This window comes from Pan paniscus, chromosome 14 (genome assembly GCF_029289425.2).
Source record: "Pan paniscus chromosome 14, NHGRI_mPanPan1-v2.0_pri, whole genome shotgun sequence".
NCBI classification, from domain to species: Eukaryota; Metazoa; Chordata; class Mammalia; order Primates; family Hominidae; genus Pan; species Pan paniscus.
The window spans coordinates 22,897,153-22,923,794 of NC_073263.2; the positions used below are offsets into that span (position 1 = coordinate 22,897,153).

The 26,642-nt window shown below is 39.5% G+C and overlaps 1 protein-coding gene across 4 annotated transcripts in view; it reads left to right on the forward strand.

Annotated features, from left to right (window-relative positions):
• The window catches only part of SGCG (sarcoglycan gamma), a 167,029-nt gene that overhangs the window by 121,647 nt on the left and 18,740 nt on the right, over positions 1 to 26,642 (forward strand). For all 4 annotated transcript variants that reach the window (XM_034936448.3, XM_055096542.2, XM_034936447.3 and 1 more), the window contains one exon: positions 15,260 to 15,332. In XM_034936448.3, the coding sequence (XP_034792339.3) occupies positions 15,260 to 15,332 (73 nt within the window). The remainder of the gene's footprint in view (positions 1 to 15,259; positions 15,333 to 26,642) is intronic.

Below are 26,642 nucleotides of genomic sequence, written 5' to 3' on the forward strand. Positions count from 1 at the left end.
TGAATAGGGGTCTCATAGCACTCATTTTTAAGACTGAGAAGAGAAAATTTTATGAAAAAAATGTTTCAGAACATATTCTAAATTCACTTGCTAAAGACTAGAAGACATAGGCAGACACTTGTTAAATCTATCCCAGTGCCTTTCTGTACTACTGTGAAAACCAATAGCAATGTTATTGTCTCACACAATACTACCAATACTCCCAAATGAAAAAGAAATAATATTTCCTGGCCAAGGAAGTAGACTCCACCCTATTACAGGCCCTAACAAACTATAAAGATCATAACCTAATGTTGCATACTCTAAGACAGTAATGTATCTGGTTTTGTTACTAAAATGAAGGACACTAGCGCATTTAATTAACGGAAATTGGTAATTGTCCAACAAAGCACCTTAAGCATCAGAAATGCACTGTTGTGTAGGATAAAGAATATGGGCTGGGTAGACTTGGATTCCATTCCTACCTCTGCAATTACTAGCTGCGTAATTTCAAGCAAGTTAATTTTTGTTTTCTGTTTCCTAACTTCTAAAAGTGAGTTGATAATATCAACTGTACTATCATTGCTGGGTTAAGTGGATTAAATGTGCAAAGGACAGCAGAGTTCTTGGTAGAGTATCATTGTACTGCAGGGCAGTGAAATCTGCAGGGAAAATAGTCTAACAGCTTAGTTCACTTCAAACCCAAGCCCTCCTACTCAGAGAATCAATAAGATGAACTTTTCCTTAGCCCAGGGCTCCTTCCGGGCCATGACATCAATTAGAGGAACAGGTGAGAAAAATTGATAAGCAACTGTATTATTTATTACCTGTATGCATGCATCAGAGCCATCCGGAGGGTTTGTTTAAAATATACTGCTGGGGGCCAGGCAGAGTGGTTCACACCTGTAATCCCAGCACTTTGGGAGGCTGAGGTGGATGGATCGCTTGAGCCCATGAGTTTAAGACCAGCCTGGACAACATGGCGAAACCCCATCTCTACAAAAGAAAAAATACAAAAATTATCCAGGCATAGTGGTGCGTGCCTGTGGTCCCAGCTACTTGGGAGGCTGAGGTGGGAGGATCACCTGAGCCTGGGAGGCAGAGGTTGCAGTGAGCTGAGATTGAGCCACTGCACTCCAGCCTGGGCAACAGAGTGAGACCATGTCTCGGTAATAACAATAATAATAATAATAATAGTGCTGGGCCTCATCCCCAGAGCTTCTGATTCAGCAGATCTGAAATGTGACTTGAGAATCTGTGTTTCTAGAAAGTCCCCAGTTGCTGCTGATGCCACAGCTCTGGGGACCACACTTTGAGAACCACTGCTGTGGACTAACATGAATCAGCAGGAGAAACAACAGGTCAGCAGCATGTTGACGCTCTCTGTAGAACAGCAGTCCCCAACCATTTTGGCACCAGGGACTGGTTTCATGGAAGAAAATGTTTTCACAGTGTGGGAGATGGTTTTGGGATGAAACTACTCCACCTCAGATCATCAGGTATTAGATTCTCATCAGGAGCACGCAACCTAGATCCCTTACACATACAGTTCACAGTAGGGTTCGCACTCCTATGAGAATCTAATGCCTCTACTGATCTGATAGGAGGCGGAGCTCAGGCAGTAATGCTCGCTGGCCCACTGCTCACCTCCTGCTGTGAGGACCAGTTCCTAACAGGCCACACGCCAGTATCCATCTATGGCCCAGGGATCGAGAGTCCCTGCTCTAGAACATGCTTTCAAGTTATCCTTTTAAAGGACAAGTTATAATCTTCTCTTTCATAATTTTTTTGCCTGAGGCACAATTTTCTCCCAAACTCCTCCTCTGCAGTGCAGCTAACTAGAGCAAAATATACCCCACCTCTAATGACTATATGCTTTCCTTGTTATTTTGGTGTTGCAAACATTTCTAGTTCTTATTGCCAGAGACACCATGAACTGTGAGTGTACAGACAGTACAATTTTGAGCAGACCATAACTCTTCTCAATTTTCCAGTATGTTAATGGCTTCCTTACATTTTGTGATTAAAGAAACCAAGAGATTCCATGGTTTTGATGTTTCCCTTCTTGTTTTGTCTCTATCCAAGGTCTGACTCTCTAAACATTGTGTAGTGCAGGCTTTGTCGATCTTAACACTGTTTTTTTGTTTTAAACTTTTACTTTAAGTTCAGGGGTACAAGTGCAGGTTTGTTATATAGGTAACTTGTGTCATGGGGGTTTGTTGTACAGATTATTTCATCACCCAGGTATTAACCCAGATTATTAGTTATTTTTGCTGATCCTCTCCCTCCTCCCATCCTCCACCCTTCAGTAAGCCTCAGTGTGTGTTGTTCTCCTCTATGTGTCCACATGTTCTCATCGTTTAGCTCCCACTTATAGGTAAGAGCATGCAGTATTTGGTTTTCTATTACTGTGCTAGTTTGCTAAGGATAATAGTCTCCAGCTCCATCCATGTCCCTAGAAGGGCATGCATGATCACATTCTTTTTAATGACTGCATAGTATTCCACATTTTCTTTATCCAGTCTGCTACTGATGAGCATTTACGGTGATTCTATGTCTTTGCTATTGAACCTCAGCATTGTTAACATTTTGGGCTTGATAATGTTTTTGGTGGAGGTTGGGGGAGACTGTCCTGTGCATTGCAGGACATTTAGTGGCATCCTTAGCCATTTAGTGGCATCCTTAGCCAGTGGTCATTCAGGAGCAGGTTGTTCAGTTTCCATGTAGTTGTGTGCTTTTGAGTGAGTTTCTTAATCCTGAGTCCTAATTTGATTGCACTGTGGTCTGAGAGATAGTTTGTTATGATCTCCATTCTTTTGCATTTGCTGAGAAGTGTTTTACTTCCAATTATGTGGTCAATTTTGGAATTAGTGTGATGTGGTGCTGAGAAGAATGTACATTCTGTTGACTTGGGGTGGAGACCTCTGTAGATGTCTATTAGGTCTGCTTGGTCCAGAGCTGAGTTCAAGTCCTGAATATCCTTGTTAATTTTCTGTCTCATTAATGTGTCTAATATTGACAGTGGGATGTTAAAGTCTCCCACTATTATTGAGTGGGAGTCTGAGTCTCTTTGTAGGTCTCTAAGAACTTGCTTTATGAGTCTGGGTGCTCCTGTGTTGGGTGCATATATATTTAGGATAGTTAGCTCTTCCTGTTGAATTGATTCCTTTACCATTATGTAATGCTCTTCTTTGTCTTTTTTGATCTTTGTTGGTTTAAAGTCTATTTTATCAGAGACTAGGAATGTAATCCCTGCTTTATCTTTTTTCCATTTGCTTGGCAGCTCTTCCTCCATCCCTTTATTTTGAGCCTGTGTGTGTTTCTGTACATGAGATGTGTCTCCTGAATATAGCCCACCAATGGGTTTTGACTCTATCCAGTTTGCCAGTCTGTGTCTTTTAATTGGGGCATTTAGCCCATTTACATCTAAGGTTAATACTGTTATGTGTGAATTTGATCCTGTCATTATGATGCTAGCTGATCATTTTACCCATTAGTTGATGCAGTTTCTTCGTAGTGTCAATGGTCTTTACAATTTGGTATGCTTTTGCAGTGGCTGGTACCGGTTTTTCCTTTCCACATTTAGTGCTTCCTTCAGGAGCTCTTGTAAGGCAGGCCTGGTGTTGACAAAATCTCTCAGCATTTGCTTATCTGTACAGGATTTTATTTCTCCTTTGCTTATGAAGCTTAGTTTGAAATTCTGGGTTGAAAATTCTTTTCTTTAAGAATGTTGAATATTGGCTCCCACTCTTTTCTGGATTATAGGGTTTCTGCAGAGAGATCCACTGTTAGTCTGATGGGCTTCCCTTTATAGGTAACCCGACCTTTCTCTCTGGCTGCCCTTAACATGTTTTCCTTTATTTCAAGCTTGGTGAATCTGACAATTATGTGTCTTGGGGTTGCTCTTCTTGAGGAGTACCTTTGTGGTGTTCTCTCTATTTCCTGAATTTGAATGTTGGCCTGTCTTGCTAGTTTGGGGAAGTTCTCCTGGATAATATCCTGAAGAGTGTTTTCCAACTTGGTTCCATTTTCCCCATCACTTTCAGGTACACTAATCAAATGTAAGTTTGGTCTTTTCACATAGTCCCATATTTCTTGATGGCTTTGTTCATTCCTTTTCATTCTTTTTTCTCTAATCTTGTCTTCATGCTTTATTTGATTAAGTTGATCTTCAATCTCTGATATCCTTTCTTCTGATTGATCAATTCGGCTATTGATACTTGTGTATGCTTCACAAAGTTCTCATGCTGTGTTTTCAGCTCCATCAGGTCATTTATGTTCTTCTCTAAACTGATTATTCTAGTAGCAACTCCTCTAACCTTTTTTTAAGGTTCTTAGCTTCCTTGCATTGGGTTATAGCATGCTCCTTTAGCTCAGACAAGCTTGTTATTACTCACCTTCCGAAGCCTACTTCTGTTCAATTCATCAAACTCATTCTCTGTCCAGTTTTGTTCCCTTGCTGGCAAGGAATTGTGATCCTTTGGAGGAGAAGAGGCATTCTGGTTTTTGGAATTTTCAGCCTTTTTATGCTGGTTTTTCCTTATCTTCCTGGATTTATCTACCTTTGCTCTTTGATGTTGGTGACCTTTGGATGGGGTTTTCATGTAGACGTCCTTTTTGTTGATGTTGATGCTATTCCTTTCTGTTTGTTAGTTTTCCTTCTAACAGTCAGGCCCCTCTGCTGCAGGTCTGCTAGAGTTTGCTGGACGTCCACTCCAGCCCCTGTTTGCCTGGATATCACCAGTGGAGGCTGCAGAACAGCAAAGACTGCTACTTGTTCCTCCCTCTGGAAGTTTCGTCCCAGAGGGGAACCTGCCAGATGCCAGGCGGAGCTCTCCTGTATGAGGTGTCTGTCGACCCCTGCTGGGAGATGTCTCCCAGTCAGGAGGCACAGGGGTCAGGGACCCACTTGAGGAGGCAGTCTGTACCTTAGAATAGCTCAAGCGCTGTGCTGGGAGATCCGCTGCTCTCTTCAGAGCTGGCAGGCAGGAACATTTAAGTCTGCTGAAGCTGCACCCACAGCCGCCCCTTCCCCCAGGTGCTGTCCCAGGGAGATGGGAGTTTTATCTATAACTCCCTGACTGGGGCTACTGCCTTTCTTTCAGAGATGCCCTGCCCAGAGAGGAGGAATCTAGAGAGGCTGTCTGGCTACAGCAGCTTTGTCGAGGCTCGGTGGGGATCCACCTAGGTCGACCTTCTCAGCGGCTTTGTTTGCACTGTGAGGGGAAAACTGCTAACTCAAGCCTCAGTAATGGTGGACACCCCTCCCCTCACCAAGCCCAAGTGTGCCAGGTCAACTTTAGACTGCTGTGTTGGCAGCAAGAATTTCAAGCCAATGGATCTTAGCTTACTAGGCTCCATGGGGATGGGATCCGCTAAGCTAGACCAATTGGCTCCCTGGCTTCAGCCCCCTTTCCAGGAGAATGAATGGTTCTGTCTTGCTGGCATTCCAGGTGCCACTGTGGTATGAAAAAAAACTCCTGCAGCTAGCTCAGTGTCTGTCCAAATGACCACCCAGTTTTGTGCTTGAAATCCAGGGCCCTGGTGGTGTAGGCACCTGAGGGAATCTCCTGGTCTGCAGGTTGCGAAGACCATGGGAAAAGCATAGCGTCTGGGCCGAATAGCACCATCCTTCATGGCACAGTCCTTCACGGCTTCCCTTGGCTAGGCGAGGGAATTCCCCAACCCCTTGCACTTCCCAAGTGAGGCAACACCCCACCCTGCTTTGGCTCACCCTCTGTGGGCTGCACCCACTGTCTAACCAGTACCAATGAGATGAGCCAGGTACCTCAGTTGGAAATGCAGAAATCACCCATCTTCTGCATTAATCTCGCTGGGAGCTGCAGACCGGAGCTGTTCCTGTTTGGCCATCTTGCCAGACACCACCAACCAACAATGGGTAACTTTTTGAGAATTAGACTGAGTTCCAATCCCAGCTGTTCCATTAAGTAAGCACATGACCTCAAATGAATATTTCACCTCTCAGTGCTTTATACTACAAAGAGCTGTAGCCACTGGTCTCTCACCATTACAGGACAGTATACAGAATTCAACAAAGCAGACGCAAATTGATCGTGAAATAAATTGCATGTCTTGCAAAAGATGTAGGGTTTAGGAGGTCAGAAATGATGAGAAATACTGGAATTGCTGGCAAAGCCACTAACAAAAGACCAGGAAAGTTAGACTTGCCAGCAACTAAAGAAGTGAAAATCAGCCATGATGATGACATGATAGTCATTTCAAAGATCGGTAACCTTAACTTCACAAGATTAATATTCACTCTTGTGATGACTGACAATGCCCATAATTTAACTATTACAGTTGTTCCTCATTATCTTCAGGGGATACGTTCAAAGAGCCCCAGGGGATACCTCAAGCTGCAGATAGTACTAAACCCTATATATGCTGCACTGTGTTTTTTCTTATACATACATACTGTGATAAAGTTCAGTTTATAAATGAGACCCAGTAAGAGATTAACAACAATAGCTCATAATAAAATAAAGCAATTATAAAAATATACTGTAATAAAAGTTGTGTGAATGTCATCTCTCTCTCTCTCTGTCTCAGAATATCTTATTTGACTGTCCTCACCCTTCTTGTGATGATGTGAGATGAGAAAATGCCTACATGATAAGATGACCCGAGGTGAATGATACAGGATTGTATATAGTGCTTAACACTTATGAATTGTTTATTTCTGGAATTTTCCATTTAATATTTTAGGATGGTGGGTAACTGAAACCTCAGAGAGCAAAATTGCAGAAAGCAAAACTGTGATAAGGGGGGACTATTGAATTATGGCTTTATCACCAATGGTAAACATTTAGTGAACAATGTCCTATTGTGCCACTAGGGTAGGCAGAATTCTAAGGATGCCCCCACTGAGCCCTGTATATTTCCTTCTCCTTTCAGTGTGGATGGAATCTGTAAATATGAGATGTCTCTCCTGTGATTATGTCATTTATATGGCAAGAGGAAGGTAATCTGGGTAGCCCAATCTATCCCATGAGCCCTTTATAACCAGAGAGGTTAATCTGGCTGGTAGTAGAGGGGAAAGTCAGATAAATTGGAAAAGCAAGAAAAATTCACTGCTGTGTTGCTGAAGGAAGAAAGAGGGACCATGTGACAAGAAGTGGTGGCCTCTAGAAAGGGAAAGAGGCCCTTGGCTGGCAGCAGGAAAGAAGAAATGAGCCTCAGTCTTGCAAGCACAAAGAACTGAATTCTGCCAACACCTGCATGACACAGAAGGTAGAGTCTGGCCCTGGGCTTCCAGACGAGAGCCCTGCCTTGCTGACACCTGTGAGACCCTGAGCACAGAACCTGGTCAGACACTCTGGGTAGGACCTGAAACCAACAGAGCTGTGAGCTAACACATGAGGATCGTTTTAGGTAGCTAAGTTTGCCATAATTCCTAACAGAAATAGAAGACTAAATAGAGCCATCCTACAACTCCAACTATGTTTGAAAAAGTGACACCAAAAAACTTGACTTATTCTTTTTTATTTCATATAATTTCACAGTTTTTTGTTACCATTATGACCAGGGTTTTTTGTTTGTTTGTTTGTTTGTTTTGTTTTGTTTTGAGACAGCGTCTTGCTCTGTGGCCAGGCTGGGTGTAGTGGCGCGATCTCAGCTCACTGCAACCTTTGCCTCCTGGGTTCAAGCAATTCCCCTGCCTCATCCTCCCGAGTAGCTGAGAATACAGGCGCATGTCACCACGCCCAGCTAATTTTTGAATTTTCAGAAGAGATGGGGTTTCACCATGTTAGCCAGGATGGCCTTGATCTCTTGACCTCGTGATCCGCCCGCCTCAGCCTCCTAAAGTGCTGGGATTACAGGCGTGAGCCACTGCGCCCAGCCAATAAGAATGTTTTTATAAGCTTTAATGCTTCCACACAAATTCCCATTAAAACTTTTCTCCACTACCTGTGATAACAGTTGGGTCCCTATTTCAAGTGGATTGACTCCAGGTAGCCTTTGGAGTTTCTCAGGTCAGCAAACGCAACAGTAGTTGACAGCCAAGGAAAGAGAAGTGATAGGAAAAGAGACGGGCAGCCTCACTCTGAGGACTGGAAAGAAAATTCAATTCTTTGCTTCTTTTCTCCGCCCTTGTCACTTGCACAGCAGCCCATAGCTCTGGTGAAAGGGGAAGATAAGGTGGCTCTCTCCTTAAGATGGTGCACTCGAAACTCCTGACTGCACCAAGTCCTAATCCTGACTCAAATTGCCATTCTTTGAGCAATTAAGACAATTGCTGTTGCTATTATCTTAATTACTCAAATAAGCTAAAACCTCTCTTTAATTCTTAAACAGCTTCCATTTAGATTTTAGTCAACTAGGATACTGAATAATAGTTTTTAAGCGAAATTTATGGAAGCGATTAAACAATTTCACCAGTTCAGTCTGAAACCAATTTAGGTCTTTAAGCAGGCTCATCTTCCTCCCCCACAAAATTAGACACCAAGTGGCCAAAGTTAACATTTCTTTTATTAACCCAAGTTACAGAACATACTATTGGAATAACATCAAAATGTTGTCTTCAAAAAACTATTCTACACCATTGCCAGAACTGACTTCTGGCAGATGACAAATTGTTAGTTTGGCTGCCCTAAGTGTATTTTAGCTCCCTGGCAACAATTTGCTAGGCTCAGTCCATTTCCCAATATTATCTTTAAAAACAGAGTTCTATAATAGTATCCATTTCCCACCACTAATAAGAAAAAATAAGATCTAGCAATAGTCCCAATTCCATTTCTTTATGCCTTCTGTGCAGCTAAGCAAGATCACATAAAGTCAAAAGTGATAGTGTAGAAATGCCAGAGTCACCCATAAAGCCAGTGACAAAAATGGACCTGGAGAACAAAGTGTTCAGCAACTGAAGAAGTGAAAATAAACAAGGATGTTAAGTCGAAAAAGACGTGAAGACAGATATCTGGAAGGTGCTTTTAGGAGTACCATATCCTTCAAACACATACCCAAGGGCACAGAACACTGTCTGATGCAGCACTGCACGCAGCGATCAACGCCGTGCTGCAGTCCATGGTATTTCAGCTGAAAGGAACAAGAGTCCCAATTAAAACAGGCTTAAACTGGAAGGACATGTATTATCTCACATAGGAAGGCTGGGGAAAGGGTAACTCCAGGTTGTTGATTAATTTAGTAGCCAAGTAATATTTTACGCTACCTTTCTTCTCTGCAAGTATGTTGATATTTCCCTTTTGGGTTGCAAAATGATTCCATCAGTTGCAAACATCACTTGCCTCTGCAAAGACTTCTCTAAACATCTATCTATAAGAGGGCCTCAGTGATTTGGCATCATCTTAAGTTACTCTCCCAGCTGAAATTTTTCTCATATTAAATTATTTGAATTTCTTTTGTATGTGGCGTTTGGCTGGATTTATTGTTTATAACATAATTTATTTTGAGTTTTAATGTGGAATTTAAAACATTCACATTCATTGTGATAAGTGCTCGATTTGTCTTATCTGTGCCATATTATTTCATGATTTTTATTTTTTAATCTTACCAGGTTTGAATCTGAAAAAAGCCTGGTATAAAGGGAGATAGAGTGGGACCAGATTATGCAGGGATTTGCTGGCCATTTTAAGAATTTAGGATTTGTTTTAGTTCAATGGGGAGGCATTGAATTGTTTTGAACAGGGTACTCCTTGATTCATTATACATCTTAAGATCAATCCAACCATTACAAAGGAGGTTGGAGGAAAGAATGGAGGCAGTAAGACCAGTTAGGAGGATGTCAATTGTAGTACACGTAATCAGCGAAGGTGACCTGGATTGGGTGGTAGCAATGGTCAGAGAGGGAAGTGAATTACTCCAGTTTAAGATCTGACAGCTACAGACTTGCCTATGAATCGGGTGTATGGCAGGCAGCCAGGAGGAGACTCAAAGATGATATTTGTTTTGGTTGATGGCATTACTCTCTGGGTAACGGAGAGGCCTGAGGAGGAGGAGAATTCATTTGCAGGGCAGACAGCATCAACAGTTAATATTTTAGACACATAAATTGAAGATAATCTGGGAAAACTGCCAAGTGCTTGTCATGTCAGCTATTGGGCATGTGAGTTAGCTACTGCTTAGAGCAGAAGTCTAGACTAGAGATAAATGTGGGTGTCATCAACCAACTGAGCTCCAAAAAATGCCAACAGTAGAGACCAAGTAAAGGCAGAGCAGCCACCAAAGGAGAATAAGGGACAGACAATGTGGTGGGAGGGATATTACGATAATCATTTTTCTGGTGTCAAGAGAGACTATTTTCTCAGAATTTGGACCCAGGAGAGAGGACAGAAATTGTCATTGGATTTATTATTACGGAAGTTATTGCTATCTTAAGGAGAGCATTTTTCATTGGAGTAATAAAGGCAAAAGGCAGGTTGAAGTGGTTACAAAGTGAATAGGACGGGAGGCAATAGAGGCATTATGTGGTGACATTAAGCGGAAGTTTGGCTGAACAAGAGAAATGGAATTTTTTTGGCATCACTTGAAAAGACCATATCAGTCCATAAATGCTCAATGAATGTGTAGAATGAATCTTAACAAATAGTTATCAGTGTTGATACAAAAATGAATGCATGTCTGAGATATATAATATATTACTGTCTGAACAGAAATATTAATATTGAATTCAATGTATTTCTATAACTGAAGGAACCTAGAAACAGCAGTATGTTGCAAAGAATGGAGCAACTTAGAGTTATTTGCCGTTCAGTTGCTGAGCTCTGTCCAAGAGCACCCTGATTGCTGGGCTCTGTACCATGATCTTTTCAACTGCCTTCATGACCATCTCAATCCATCTTGTACCACAGTCTTATTACAGATCTTCATGTGAGCATCATTCATCATATAATGCTCTAGGATCCAGAAGGGAAGAATGGTGTTGTTTGAGTACTACTCCTTCACAGTAGAATTGGACAAACCATTTACCATGTCTAATCTCAATGACATATTCTAAAAATAAAAAAGTTAACATTATTAGACTAGGCTTTCTTTTATTTTCCTTTTTATTTATACTTTCCTGTATAAATAATGCATATTATACAGGGTCATTTTAATGCATGATTTATATAATGATAGTTTATAGTAGAACTTTTTTCCTGTCTAAAATTTTAGATTATATGACTTCAAATAATATGTTTCATTTTCCACAAAGAAGAGGTATTATACCAATTATATTTCTTATATCATCTTGATTGTGAATATTTAAATGAATGCAAACATAAAGAAAATGCAATTAAATTGAAGATCAACAACCATTTCCTGAGAATCATTTTATGAAACCATTTAGGAAAATTCATTTTATTATACGCAAATAGGTTCTGAGGAGCATTTAACTTTGAGGCTGAATAGTGATGATATAATCAAGAGCATATAATTTGGACATTTATCATTTCAATGTAGAGAAACTGCTGCTCTTATTTAAAGATAATACATATCAGTTTATAGATTTTATATCTCCCTGTAAGTACATTACCATAATCATATGTCAATATAATATCACTAATTATAGTTACATTAGAAGGTAAGTAATTGGCATGCATTTAAAAACTAATTACTGAGTTTTATTGCCACTGAAACTCTTTGAATAAATTCAGCTATTGGGGGAAAAGAATTGAAGCTGCTGTGAAAGTTGATTATATGAAATGGGTCATTTTGTCATACCCAAGTAAATTGAGGGGCTGGGGAAAAAGCACTCAGGGCATGTAGCACCTTTTTCAAGAACTGAATTTTCCTCAAGCCGAGCTGCTGAAATGGCCTGCTGTCACCCTAAGACCAGTGTTACCTAGTAAATGCTGAAACAACCTGCCGTGACACCAAGAGTTCTACCTGCTGCCCTCACTCACCAATCAGAGCTTGCCAGCTCCCAAAAGCTTCTCTAGTGCCAATGAGCCTTCTTTCAAAACAATACATAACATTTCTTTCTTTCTTTCTTTCTTTTTTTTTTTTGAGATAGAGTCTTACTTTGTTGTCCAGGCTAGAGTGCAATGGTACGATCTTGGCTCACTGCAACCTCTGCCTCCCAGGTTCAAATGATTCTCATGCCTCAGCCTCCAGAATAGCTGGGATTACAGGCGTGCACCACCACACCTGGCTAATTTTTGTATTTTTAGTAGAGACGGGATTTGATCATGTTGGCCAGGCTGGTCTCGAAATCCTGGCCTCAAGTGATCTGCCTGCCTTGGCCTCCCAAAGTGCTGGGATTACCGGCGTGAGCCACTGCGCCCACCGACGTTTCTCTTTCTAATAAAACTCCCAACTTTCTCTTTGTTCTTTGGACGATATGCCCCAAATTGCAATTCTGTGATTGCCCCAAAAATCATTTAATTTAGAGATTCATCTCTGTATTTATTTTGACCCAACACTGTGCTCAAATAAAAATTGCCTATGGAAGTGGAATAGATTGCAGTCTCCAGTTTTGTTTTACAAGGGTATGTGTTATAGAAAGTTAAATGTGTTGACTTTTTTTCTCAGTCGTAATATCATCTTGTTTATATAAAAATAGAGAAAATAATTACAGAAAACTTTATGCCCACATTCCTTTTGTTTTTATATCTTAGTTATGGAAAGAAATCATTATTTTTTGATGATTCATAAAGCTCACTCTAGGTTCGTGATAACAAAGCATTACTTGGGTTTCAAACAATGCTACATAAACCACAGTAAATATACTTATATAAAATTAAGCATAGCTCTGCTTGTCTTCTTGGGAATTGACTTGAGGTGTATTAAAATTTACATTTTCTATTTTGCAAATCAGAAGAAGCAAGGAGGAAAGAAAAGGATAAAATGAATATGTATCATTATACAAATTAGTATGTTAAATTATTTTCCCCTCTATGCCAAGCAGGAAATGTTGGCAACACATCAGCAAACCAGACATTGTACTCTAAAATTTGACAGGCAACATTTATTGTGGAAACTCCAGTGGTTGGTATAGCCTAACTTTACGTAATGATCTCCATTATCGTTTAGGTTTGCTTAAGTGGTATTTTAAGAAAATGTGACTTGTTACAGCATACACGAAGATCTGTTTCTTATCTGAGTGTAATTTACATAAATTATAATTTTCATGAAACATTAACCTTCACTTTTGTGTGTTCCTTTATTTCAGTTGATTATAGTTTTTATGTAAATCATCCTACTAAATCTGTTTGTAATTTTAAAATTTCACTTTGTTCTGATTTAAGTCTGTTTTGCTTTTGTGCCACAAGCTATTATTTCTTAGATAAGGGCTTTTTTCCAGTGTGGGTTTTTATCATATCTTCATATTCAAATAAAATTACTAAGGAAGTAGTAATTATAATAACAAAGCTAATATAGCCAGTAATACTGTGGAGAAAATGTGAAGGTACTGTGAACTGTAGGGCTGGCTGGGCGCGGTGGCTCACGCCTATAATCCCAGCACTTTAGGAAGGCCGAGGAAGACAGATCACCGGAGGTCAGGTGTTTGAGACCAGACTGGCCAACATGTTGAAACCCTGTCTCTACTAAAAATACAAAATATTAGCCGGGTGTGGTGGTGGGCACCTGTAGTCCCAGCTACTCAGGAGGCTGAGGCAGGAGAATTGCTTGAACTAGGAGGCGGAGATTGCAGTGAGCGGAGATTGCAGTGAGCGGAGATTGCAGTGAGCGGAGATCTTGCCACTGCCCTTCAGCCTGGGTGACAGAGTGAGATTCCGTCTTAAAAAAAAAAAAATTAGTAAGGGCTGCTCAAAAGATCTTTTGCCCAGGATGAGGATTTCTCAACACAGAGGCTGGGAAACCTTTACCCAGGCAATTTTTCTTCAGTGTCCAATATTGAAACTAGTACAAGGGTTGATTTAAAAATAAACCTTGTAATTGTTTCATTATAGAAGCTCCTCAACTTGCAATGGCTTGCCTTCTACAAAGCCATGGCAAGTCGGGGACCTTCTGTATTTCCTAAAGAGGAAAGTGCACAGTGTGAGGATGAATCCCGAGATTCCTGTGGAACCACAAGGGAGAGAAAAACTCTTTGCAAGCGGCAGCCACAGCCTCTTAAGCCAAGGGTAGGACCTGAGCCAGAGGTGGGACCCTAGGCAGGGCAGGGCCTAAGATAGGCATGAGCAACCTGGGGAAATCATGATGCACATATATAAGCAATGTGGTGCTGCTTATATCTGTGAATATGCCCATAAAATTCAAGAGGATATAGATTTAAATATAATGTGAAAGATATGTTTGTATTCCATGTAGAATTCGTTGCTTCCAGTGAATTGGATTATTTGTTTATTCCTGGACACTCAGCACATTTTCCTGCTCCTGGACTGCTGCTCTTTTTGAAATTCTTGCTCTCAATCTCCATATGTTCATAAAAGTTTATTTATTTTAAGATTCAGACCCACTTCATTTTCCTATATGAAAATAGGAAATAGTCCCTGATGCCTTAAAGTAATTCTTCCCCATTGATGACCCTCCAAATAATTTTGTTGCACTTTGCTACTGGCACATTACTTTCTATCACATATTGTTATTTATGTATGAAAACCCCTATAGCATATAGATTAAACGTGTGGGCTCTGAATTCAAATTACAGCCTTGCCACTTCTCAGCTGTGGAACTCTAGGCACGTTAATTAACCTTTCTCTTCCTCAGCTTCCTCATGGGTAAATAGGAAAATACTACCTGCGTTGCAGGGGTCTGAGTATTAAACAAGTTAGGATACATCAAAGAGCATGTCACTTTCACCTGTGTTTTTCTGCACCCCAGCTGACACAGGGCCTTGCATATAATTAGGTTCTCAGACTCATCAAACAACTGGGAACATACTGATTTCTAGGAATTAGAAGGTTCATTTTAAATATTTAAAGCTTTTAATTTTTCTGTAAATATCCTGACTACCTTAGAAACAAATAATACAAGATACAATTTTTATACATAAAATCTAGAGAATTAGTTAAATTACTATTACTTAAAATATATGGGTGTATGCAATTTTCAGAAGGACTTTTTTTCTTTTTTGATTTGAAGACTAATATTGCTTTCTAGTTTTAAAATAAGCCTGCTAATTTGTAATTGCTTTGAAAAACATATTTTGTTTATAGGAACATAATGAAATTGTGATAGCCTCAGAAAAGTAGGGAAAGAGTTGGGCCTATTTTTCTACCTGTAACTCAAACATCTGCAAAAATTCTGCAAGAAAGAACAAAATCCATATGTTCTTTAATATCTAGGCTAAATGTTTATTTTGTTTGGTGTCACTTATTTTACTTCTGCTCCTGATACATCTTTGTTTTTTGTTTAGGGCCTGAAGGGGCTCTTTTTGAACATTCAGTGGAGACACCCCTTGTCAGAGCCGACCTGTTTCAAGACCTTAGGTAAGAATTTTTGTTCAAATATTAACAACCTCTCCTGTAGAAGACAAGAGGGTATGTGCTGGAAGAATGTTAGCAGTGACTACTTCCTGACTGTTTCTTATTTCATCAGTTGCCTTTATTTTCAAGACTTTCCGCTTATAACTAGATAGTATTTATTAAAATCCAAAGGAGGTCAAAAAGTCCTACTGACTCCACACTTGGTGCCTGTTCACAGCCTCCTCCTTCCTCCTCCTCCTTCCTCTCCAATCTGCCTCTCACACTGGTATCAAAATGACTTTGCTAAATGCAAGCTGGTTAAAATGCTTCATCGCTCCCACATCACATCAGCCATAGGAAAATCCTAAGTGCTCCACTGGGCACCCACAGCCCTTCATAGTCTGGGCTGTGACCGGCGGGACCTCCTCCCCTACCCTGTCACCCAGACGTGAGTGACTGCCATATCCTCGCCCACCCATCCCACGCCATCCCCTCTGTGCTTTTGCACTGACTGTTGCATCTTCCTGGGGTGTCCCCCTCCCCGAGGAGACCTCATGAATGTCTGCTCATCCCTCAAGTGTTAATTGAGATGCTACAGGTTTATGATTCATATATTTTACAAACCTATTATTTTCTCTTGAAAAGTGTCAGCATAAGTTTCCTGAAGTTTTTTACAATTCTTAACACAAAGCATGTGCATATATATATTACATTATCCATCTCTACACTATCTGCAAACAAGGCAAAACCTTTGCACCTTTTAGTGGAAGACAAAGGTGCCCCATGTGGCCGTGAAATGTGCAAAAGGCACTCTTGAAAATGTCAGTTTACTTTAAATTTTTAAAAGATATATGCACTATTAGTAGCGAAAATAACATTATAAAAACCAAGTGCACAATAAATCCATATTTGCAAAATAGTTGGAAACATTTGGTGTATCTCTTTTTTAATTTGTAGTAACATGCACATAACATAAAATTCACCATCTTAACCATTTTTAGTGTACAGTTCAGTAGTCTTCAGTACATTCATATTACTTCATGGTCATTACCACCATCCATCTCCAGAACTCTTTTTATCTCGCAAAACTGAAACCCTGTATCCATTTAACAAGTCCCCATTCCCTGCTCCCGGTCACCCCTGGCACTCACCATTCTACTTTCTGTCTCTGTGGATTTGACTAATCTGGGTGCCTCTCATATGAGCGAAATAATACAGTTTTTTCCTTTTGTGCCTAGTTTATCAGACTTAGCATACTTTCCTCACCCTTTGGTATATCTGTACATAATACCCTGAATATATAAAAATCACCCAGTTCCATACATAAATTTATTATTTTTTACAGAATCTTTGTGTCTATGTGTATTTTACCTTACCACTAGGCTACTGAATGTCATTTACACCTATAACTATTCATTCCAATAATATATTTGTATTTTATAACAAAACCAAATAATATTTTAAATGGTCTTAAAGTTGATGCTATCACTTAAAATCACATTTAGAATTTAAACTTGAAGTGAATGCAGGACAATTAATATATTTTAATAAATTATGTATAATAGGGAATACAAGGTACAGTAGGAATCCCAGCTTTACACAGACAAGCCGCTGACCATGGCCAAACTAACCTTTCCAGACTATTTTTTCTCATATTAAACATTCCTGATAGTAATCCTTACCTCAGAGTATTCTAGGAAAGATTTAATAAGATATTATGTTAAAAGCATTTTGTAAACTGAAAAGTCAAACACAGACAATCTTTTATTTTTTTTTTTTTGAGACGGAATTTTGCTCTTGTTTGCCGAGACCAGCTCGGTCAGGGAGACCCTAACCCAGCAGTGCTAGAGGAATTAAAGACACATACACAGAAATATAGAGGTGTGAAGTGGGAAATCAGGGGTCTCACAGCCTTCAGAGCTGACAGCCCCGAACAGAGACTTACTCACATATTTATTAACAGCAAGCCAGTCATTAGCATGGTTTCTATAGATATTAGATTAACAAAAAGTATCCCTTACAGGAAACAAAGGGATAGGCTGAAATAAAGGGATGGTTGGGCTAGTTATCTGCAGCAGGAGCATGTCCTTAAGGCACAGATTTCTCATGCTATTGTTTGTGGTTTAAGAACGCCTTTAAGCGGTTTTCTGCCCTGGGTGGGCCAGGTGTTCCTTGCCCTCATTCTGGTAAACCCACAACCTTCCAGCGTGGGCGTTATGGCCATCATGAACATGTCACAGTGTTGCAGAGATTTTGCTTATGGCCAGTTTAAGGCCAGATTTTGGGGGGCCTGTTCCCAACATTGTTGCCTAGGCTGGAGTGCAATGGCACACTCTCGGCTTACTGCAACCTCTGCCTCCCGGATTCAAGCGATTCTCCTGCCTCAGCCTCCTGAGTAGCTGGGATTACAGGTGCCCACGACCACACCTGGCTAATTTTTGTATTTTTAGTAGAGACGGGGTTTCATCATGTTGGTCAGGCTGGTCTTGAACTCCTGAGCTCAGGTGATCTGCCCACCTTGGCCTCCCAAAGTGCTGGGATTACAGGCATGAGCCACCGTGGCCGGCCAACAATCACTTTTTAAATTGTTATTATACAGCTGGCCATGGTGGCTCACACCTGTAATCCCAGCACTTTGGGAGGCCGAGGCAGGTGGATCACCTGAGGTCAGGAGTTTGAGACCACCCTGGCCAATGTGATGAAACTCCATCTCTACTAAAAATACAAAAATTAGCCAGGCGTGGTGGTACATGCCTGTAATCCCAGCTACTCAGAAGGCTGAGGCATGAGAATTGCTTGAACCTGGGAGGCAGAGGTTGCAGTGAGCCAAGACCATGCCACTGCACTTCAGCCTGGGCGACAGAGCCAGACTCCGTCTTTTTATCAAGGGAAAAAAAAATTGTTATTATACTACATAGATATTCTCCCTAAATAATAAAGGATTAGGAAAAGCAGCATTTTTTATATATTTAATGTCCAATTAAATATTCATCAAAAGCAAATAGGAGTTCAATTTATCTTACCCACAAAGTGAACATTTGTAACATAAAAATAGATTGTGACTATAATTAAATTATAACAAGGTTTAATTTTGAAAATGGATAAAAAGATTAACATTAAAGAATTTTTATAGAGAAGAAAAACATTTTATTTTCCTACGTTAGAAAAATGATTCAGATCTGTGGAAATAATCCCATTAAAGCCAATTTAAAATTATAAAATAATATAGATTGTAGAAATGCCAAAACACTTTTAAAGTAAATGTCAGTTTAAAAAATATATAGATCTCAATTAAATAATTCATCTCATGTTATCCCATTAAATCTTCTCACTGTATATACGGCAGGCTCTTACTGAAAAAGAAACGGCACAAGAGTATTCTTTTGCTTTCTAAAAGGCGGTACTGAGGAAGGATTGAGCAACTCGAGTGTTAAAACCAAGGCAATTGAAAAAAATAACAAAACTGCAAGGAAATGCTCGAGGAGTGTGGTGAGGATGGGAGGTGGGAACTAACATTCACTGAATGCTTTTGACTGCCAGGAACTGTGCTCGGTGCTGTCACAGAATTTGTTTCATTTAATTATGAAGTGATTGGCAATTTTATCCCCATTTTATAAAGGCAGAAGCTCAGATCTAGATAGTTCCACGTTGTAAGTCACAAAACTAAAAAGGTAGCCACTCATAATCGAATCCAGCTTTGACTCCAGAGCCCATGTACATCCAGTTTGCTGTCTCCACCACCCAGCGGATCCTTGAGAGATTGATTCTTTGATTTACGCTGAGATGCCTCTGACTGATTATATGATGGTCATATCTTCTTCTTCTGCAACTTCTTGCCATAAACTATGTTCCACTTTTTATTTCTGGTTCCAGCAGCATTACTATTCCTGGCCTGATTACAGTAAAAAGATTCTGGAATATCTTAGTTGGCATATATATATATATATATATATATATATATATATTTTTTTTTTTTTTTTTTTTTTTTTTTTTTTTTTGGTCGGAGTCTCACTCTGTCCCCAGGCTGGAGTGCAGTGGCGCGATCTCGGCTCACTGCAAGCTCCACCTCCCAGGTTCACACCATTCTCCTGCCTCAGCCTCCTGAGTAGCTGAGACTACAGGTGCCTGCCACCATGCCTGGCTAATTTTTTGTATTTTTAGCAGAGATGGGGTTTCACTGTGTTAGCCAGGATGGTCTTGATCTCCTGACCTCGTGATCCGCCCGCCTCGGCCTCCCAAAGTGCTGGGATTACAGGCTTTAGCCACCATGCCCGGCCTTAGATTTACATTTGTTATGGCAAAATCATTTGCAAGGAAAGTATGAACGCTAACAAACTACCTTAAAGCAACCTTGCATTCACACATGATGTAATTCATTCTTTTTTAAAAAGTCAGCAAAAGTGTATTAAAGTGTTTATGTGCCAGATATAAAAGGCATGGTCGTTGACCTTAATGAGTTTACAGTCTACTGAGAAAAGAAACATGCAAACAAGTTAGAAAAGTATATTTAACTGCTATGATAAAAGTACAACTTCTATTGGAGGCATAGGCAAATAAATATAAAATCTTCCCAGGGTAATCTGGGATGATACCCCAGAAAAGGGAGGATTTGAATTCTGTGTAACACCATAAGGATGTGATGTCAATTAAGTAAGTTATTATTTCCATGTCTGTTCATTTACTTATCTAAGGAAGATACACATATACTACTGTGTGGATGGAAACATTTGCACCTGTTGCAAGCACTTGTAAATACGAAAGTTTACCTAGTAAGTGTTTATAAATACTAAGCTCAGTTAGAAACCAAGAAAGGGTAATTCCCAGGTCCCAACAATAAAGAGGCAGCTCATGGTCAGAGTAGAGGAAGAGTTAAGCTAAGCTACTCATAGAGAAATCAGGATACATAGAGACTAGCTGCTGAGACATTAACGCTGATGTGGGAGTGAGATTCCAAGTGATTGTTCAGTGTGCATGAAACACCCTGGCTGAGAAACCTCCGAAATCCTGACCTCCCATGAATCAGGTATTTCACACAATATGCCCATCAGCCCAACGATGTCACAAGAAAGATTGCTATTTTAGGCCATGGCTTGAAAAATTACCCACAAGAAATCATGACCTGCAAGCCTTTGCCTGGCCGAGGTAGAAGCAAACGCATACTACTTCATGGTATAGGAACTCTGAGGTGGAAAATTAACAGTAAAAACTGCACCAAAGTCTGTGAAACTCATAGAACCATTTAAAAACAGAGAGAAACAACATTGAAGAAGTTATCCCATCACGCATGACATAAAGACACTTAAGGAAAACAATACCTGCTAATGACTAGTTTACTAAAAAAAAAGGCCGGGCGCGGTGGCTCACGCCTGTAATCCCAGCACTTTGGGAGGCTGAGGCGGGCGGATCATGAGGTCAGGAGATCAAGACCATCCTGGCTAACACGGTGAAACCCCATCTCTGCGAAAAATACAAAAGAATTAGCCGGGTGTGGTGGCGGGCGCCTGTAGTTCCAGCTACTCAGGAGGCTGAGGCAGGAGAATGGTGTGAACCCAGGAGGCAGAGCTTGCAGTGAGCCGAGATCGCGCCACTGCACTCCAGCCTGGGCGACAGAGCGAGACTCCGTCTCAAAAAAAAGGAATTGAACTACCATGGAGAAGAATTAGAATTAGCAGCTGCTACAAATAATCTCCTGGAACTGTTATGTCATAGAGCAAAGCAAAGAGATTTTTAGAACAAGTATAAATAAAATGCTCAAATGAGGAAAAAAAATGAATAGAAATGAGGGGAAAAAATGAATAGAAATGTAAGACAAAGACAAGATATTTTGAAAAACGGCAGATTTGGGAAATAACAAAATAGAAATTATAGAAATGAGACATGAAGTAATTAAAATCACTGGCCCCCAGAACTTTGTTTCTCATACCATTCTCCAAGGAACCCGGACTTCTTGGAGAAGTGGCTGATCCCAGGGCTGGGCCAGGGAATGGTGAAGATGGGGCTTGGAGCAGCCTAAAGTTCAGGGAAATGCTAACCAAAAGAAAGTAGTCATCGCGATATTAATAGCAGACAGAATCAAAATTAGGAAAGAAATAGCATTAATAAGAATCAATGGGGTCCGGCGCGGTGGCTCACGCCTGTAATCCCAGCACTTTGGGAGGCCGAGGTGGGTGGATCACCTGAGGTCAGGAGTTTGAGACCAGCCTGGCCAACATGGAGAAACCCTGTCTCTACTAAAAATACAAAAATTAGCCTGGCATACATAGTGGTGCACACCTGTAATCCCAGCTACTTGGGAGGCTGAGGTAGAAGAATTCGCTTGAACCCAGGAGGCAGAGGTTGCAGTGAGCTGAAATCACACCACTGCACTCCAGCCTGGGCAAAAGAGCAAGACTCCATCTCAAAAAAAAAAAAAAAGAAAAAAAATCAGTGGAAACACTACTTGATGATAAAAGGAAATATTTACCAAGTCAGTTTAGCAATGATGACCTTTTATGGTTTCAATAACATAAATCATTTTGAAATAAAATTATTTTCATTACTTTTTAAAATGTATGGATGGAATCTAAGAAGCATGGATATTTGATACCCACCATCAAAGAACTGAAAAACATACAAACAAGCTCTTCTTATGGAGTCAGAAAAGTTTTCTTTTTGTCCTTGACCTAATACTTACAGTTCACTTACCCAAAATTTTTTCCTAATATACACTACTTAGTGATTGACAGTATTTCATTGATCACTCTATCCTATTTCTCCACAAGAAATATATTTATATAATTATATATATAATTACTTCTAGTGACTATAGAATTTTTAAAATTTCTTTTGGATAGAGTCAATTTAAGGAGAAAACAATTGATCAAAACAATGTGATGTCAATTAAGTAAGTGACTACAATAGCTGTAGTCACCCTACAGTACTATAGCACACTAGAACTTATTCTTCCTATGTAAGTTGTAATTTTGTATCTATTAGCCAGCCCCTCCCTATCCTCTCCTCCTCCCATTATTGTATATTTTCAAATAACTAAAGGAGAGAATTTCAGATGTTCCCAACATAAAGAAATGATAAATGCTTGAAGTGATGAATATGCCAATTACTCTGATTTGATTGTTACATATTGAATATATGTATCAAAATATCACTCTGTACTCCATAAATATGTTCATTTATTACATATCAATTAAAAATAATTTTTAAAAGTGAAAAAATCAATATATTAAGATTTTTGATAGTAACAAAAAGTAAAATTGTATAAAATTACATCTTTTAATGAATGGTTGGAACTTTTTAAAAACTATTTGATAGATCTGCTAATAAATATAGCTTATTAATAGAAGGAGTCAAGATCAGGCAGCAATATCTTTCCTGTTTTTTAAGTAGATGTCCCAAGGAGCCTGTTCACATAAGTAAGTAGGTATGAATCAAAAAGTTTTATTTTTTAAAAAGTCACTCTACGTTCTGAACTCTTCCCTAAATATACACCATTAAAAGTTATTTGTAATGACTATCAGCGACAATTCATTAGGTCTTTCTTCAATTTTTGTTGAAAGTAAAGAATTAGAAACTGTGTAACTTGCCAAATGATTACCTCGTAATCACTGTAGTCATTCAATTTGTCAATTCTGTCACCAATTTTTTAATTTTCCCTTGCACATTACCCCTGGAAGTATTTCTACCCCAGTGTAATATATCATAATCGATTCAGAATGAATGAGCATGTCTTTCTTTATAAAGTGGGAGAAGGAGATTGTTAAAAAGGATCTGGGAAGGGGAACCCCTGCAAGCTCCCAGCCTGGCAGTTCGGGGCAACAGTCCTCTTCTGCCCCTGATGAAGTAACTGGGACTGGATGCACCATCTCTGGTAACCAGGAGAACACTTGACAAATATATGAAACAACCACTTTCAGACACTGGATAGCACGAAGTGCAAAACAAGACAGAAACTAATGAGGTGAGCCCTACACTTGCCCGAGCTCTCTGCCCACAGGCATGTTCAGAATCAGGGCACAGGGAAGGGGAATCCAGTCAGTGCACGGGAACCTCTGAGAGTGGAGGAGAAAGAGATCCGAGAGTGGGGAGTTGAGGCTAATGGAGTCTGTGGGGCACAGGATCAGAGAAGAGGGCATATGCCAGGAAAGAGCTCCGGAAATCGCATACAAGTTCCCAGGTATGCACATATCAGAGGTTTTTCAACTGTTCCCCTATATATGGGCACCTGATTTATTTACAATGCGCTTGTGCAGGTAAATTTTCATATTGTTGGAGATATAGCTTCATGATAAATTCCTGGAAGAGGAATCCATGGGTGAAAAAGATAAATGCACATATTGTTTACTCAGATAATGCCAAATTCCCCTTTCGGTGACTTTCCCCTCCATTGAGGTATACCAATTTGCACACTAGCATTGTTACAATAAATTCTATTTTCCTTTCCCCATGGCTCCCAACACAATGTGTTTTAAAATATTTTAAATTTTGCCAATCTGATAGATTAGAAATTATATCTCATTATAGTTTACATTTCTCTTAATATGAGTGAGGTGGAGCAACTTTTCATGTTTAAAAGCCATTTTTATATTCCCTTCTGTGAATTGTTTGTCTTTTTCTACTTTTTAAAAATACTTTTCCTCTCAATTTTTAAGACTTCTTTAAATATTGGGAATATTAGCCCTTCATCCCTGATATATGTTTTAAATAATTTTTCCCAGCTTCAGTTGTTTTTTGACTTATTGTACTTTATGCTGTGCAAATTTTTTAATGCTTACATACTCATGTTTTTTAATCTTTTTTATTGTATCTGGATTTTAAGTTTGAATTTAACATGTTTCTTGCATGGCTTTATCTTTTACAATTAGACCTCTGATCCACTTAGAGTTGATTATTGTGTGAGGTATGAGGTATAAGGTGTGAGGTCTAATTCTAATTTTATCTTTTCCAATTGGCCAACCAGATGTGCCAGCAACTAGATTATTTATTACAAACTCTACTTTTTCCCCTGTGATTTGAAATACAACCTTTACCACCAAATGTCTCTATACACTTGGGGCTGTTCCTGCAATTGTAATTCTATTGCACCAGTCTCTCCATTCATGAGCCAGTAAGGAGTCTGTTAACTAAATAGGCTTTTTTTTTTTGGCGGCGGGGAGGGGAGTGGATGGAGTCTTGCTTTGTTGCCCAGGCTGGAGTGCAGTGGCAGGATCCCAGCTCACTGCAGCCTCTGCCTCCTGGGTTCAAGCGATTCTCCTGCCTCAGCCTCCTGAGTAGCTGGTATTACAGGAGCCTGCCATCATGCATGGCTAATTTTTGTATTTTGTTTGTTTTTGGTAGAGTCCGGGTTTTGCCATGTTGGCCAGGCTGGTCTCGATCTCCTGGCCTCAGATGATCCACTCGCCTTGGCCTGCCAAAGTGCTGGGATTACAGAGAAGATATTTTAATGTCTGGTAGGACTAGTTGTGCACACATGCGTGCACGTGCTCACAGGCGTGCACGTGCTCACACACACACACAAGACTTTGTACATCATTGAACATTAGTCTGCCTACTCTTGGTTATGTATTTTTGCACATGAACTTGAGTATTAACTTGTCGACTTCCAGAAAACTTATTTTGTATTAGGATTATATTAAGTTTTTAAATTACCTTAGGGAAAACTGACAACTTACTGTGTTGAGTCATCTACCCAAGAACAGGGGGTGTCTTTCCATTTGTTCAAAGCTACTTCTATACCTCTCAGGAGCATTGAAAAGTTTTCTTCATATGTGTTTTCCACATTTATTTGTTGCTATTAAAAGGAGGTTTATTACATCATCATTATTCCCTGTTACTGTTTTAGATATGAAGGCTATTGATTCCTGTGTGTTAATTTTATATCTCACTACCTTACTAAACCTTTTATGGTTTGGATCCATTTGATGATTGATTCACTGGGATTTTCCAGGTATACTATCAGATCATTTGCAAATAGGTATAGTTTTACACCTTATTTTCCAAGTATAATATCTCTAATCAATTTCTCTTGGCTAATTGGATTTCCCAATGTCCTCAATGCAATGTGAGAAAGAAATGGAGATAGTAAGCATCACTGCCTTTTTCCAGTCAAAGTGGAAATGCCTCTGGTATTTCTCCATTAACCAAAATGATGTGAATGTGTGTTTTATAAAGAAAGCACATATCAATTTCTATTTTGTGTTGAATGGGTATTGAATTTAGTAAGACAGTCTTTAGTAATTACAGAGATAGTCATGTATGTCTCTTAGATATATTAATATGGGGTATTACATTAATGGATTTTCTAATACTGAACCAATCTTGCATTCTGAGAATAAATCCTACTTTGGCCATGAAATATCATACACATAACTCATATTAGTCTGCATTTCTTTTTGTTCTTGCTCTGCTGCCTGCCCAGGCTAAAGTGCAAGAACACGATCTCAGCTTACTGCAGCCTCCAGCTACAGGGTTCAAGGGATTCTCCCACCTCAGCCTCCAAGTAGCTAGGACTACAGGAATGCACTACAATTATTATTATTATTATTATTTTGAGACAGGGTCTTGCTGTGTTGCCCAGTCTGGTCTTGAACTCCCAGCCTCAAGTGATCTCCCACCTCACCTCCCAAAGTGCTGGGATTACAGGTGTCAGCTACTGTGCCTGGCTATGCTATGATTATAAAGTTTAAGTAACCCTGTTACTCTTGGTTCAATAATTAGGAAGTTTTTCCTCATTTTCAATGTTCTGGAATAATTTGTGGAGTATTGGGATGTTCTGGTCTCTAAAGGTTTGATAGAATTTTCCCTGGAACCATATGGGCCTGATGAAATTTTTAAAGACAGTGTTTTAATATTAATAGTGTATTTCTTCTTTTATGGAAAATTGTGTTTAAGCTTTCTAACTTTAATGGGAGTTGATTTTGGCCAACTGTATTTCCCTAGGAAATTATTCACTTAATCTAAGTTTTCAACTGTATTTGTGTAGTGGTCTGAAAGTAGTCTCATAGGAATTTTTAAATTCCTGTTGTTTTCATGGTTTTATACAGCTCATTGATAAAAATCAATGTCTATAAATACAAGTGAAGCACTGAAGTGATCTAACACTGTTCGCATAATCACATCCTTAGTTCCAAGTATGTATATTTTATTTGTCACAAGTTAATATCTTAAGTCTTCTTAACTTGAACAATGAAAACAATTTATTCCTTCTGGTAACTGACAACTTATGGTGTGGCTTATTTTCCTTAATTCTAGCAATTCCAAGAAAAAGGAAAAAAATACAAAATGTCAGAAAAAAAAGTACATATCATCAATTCAACAACTGGAAACAGTTTCAGGATTGAA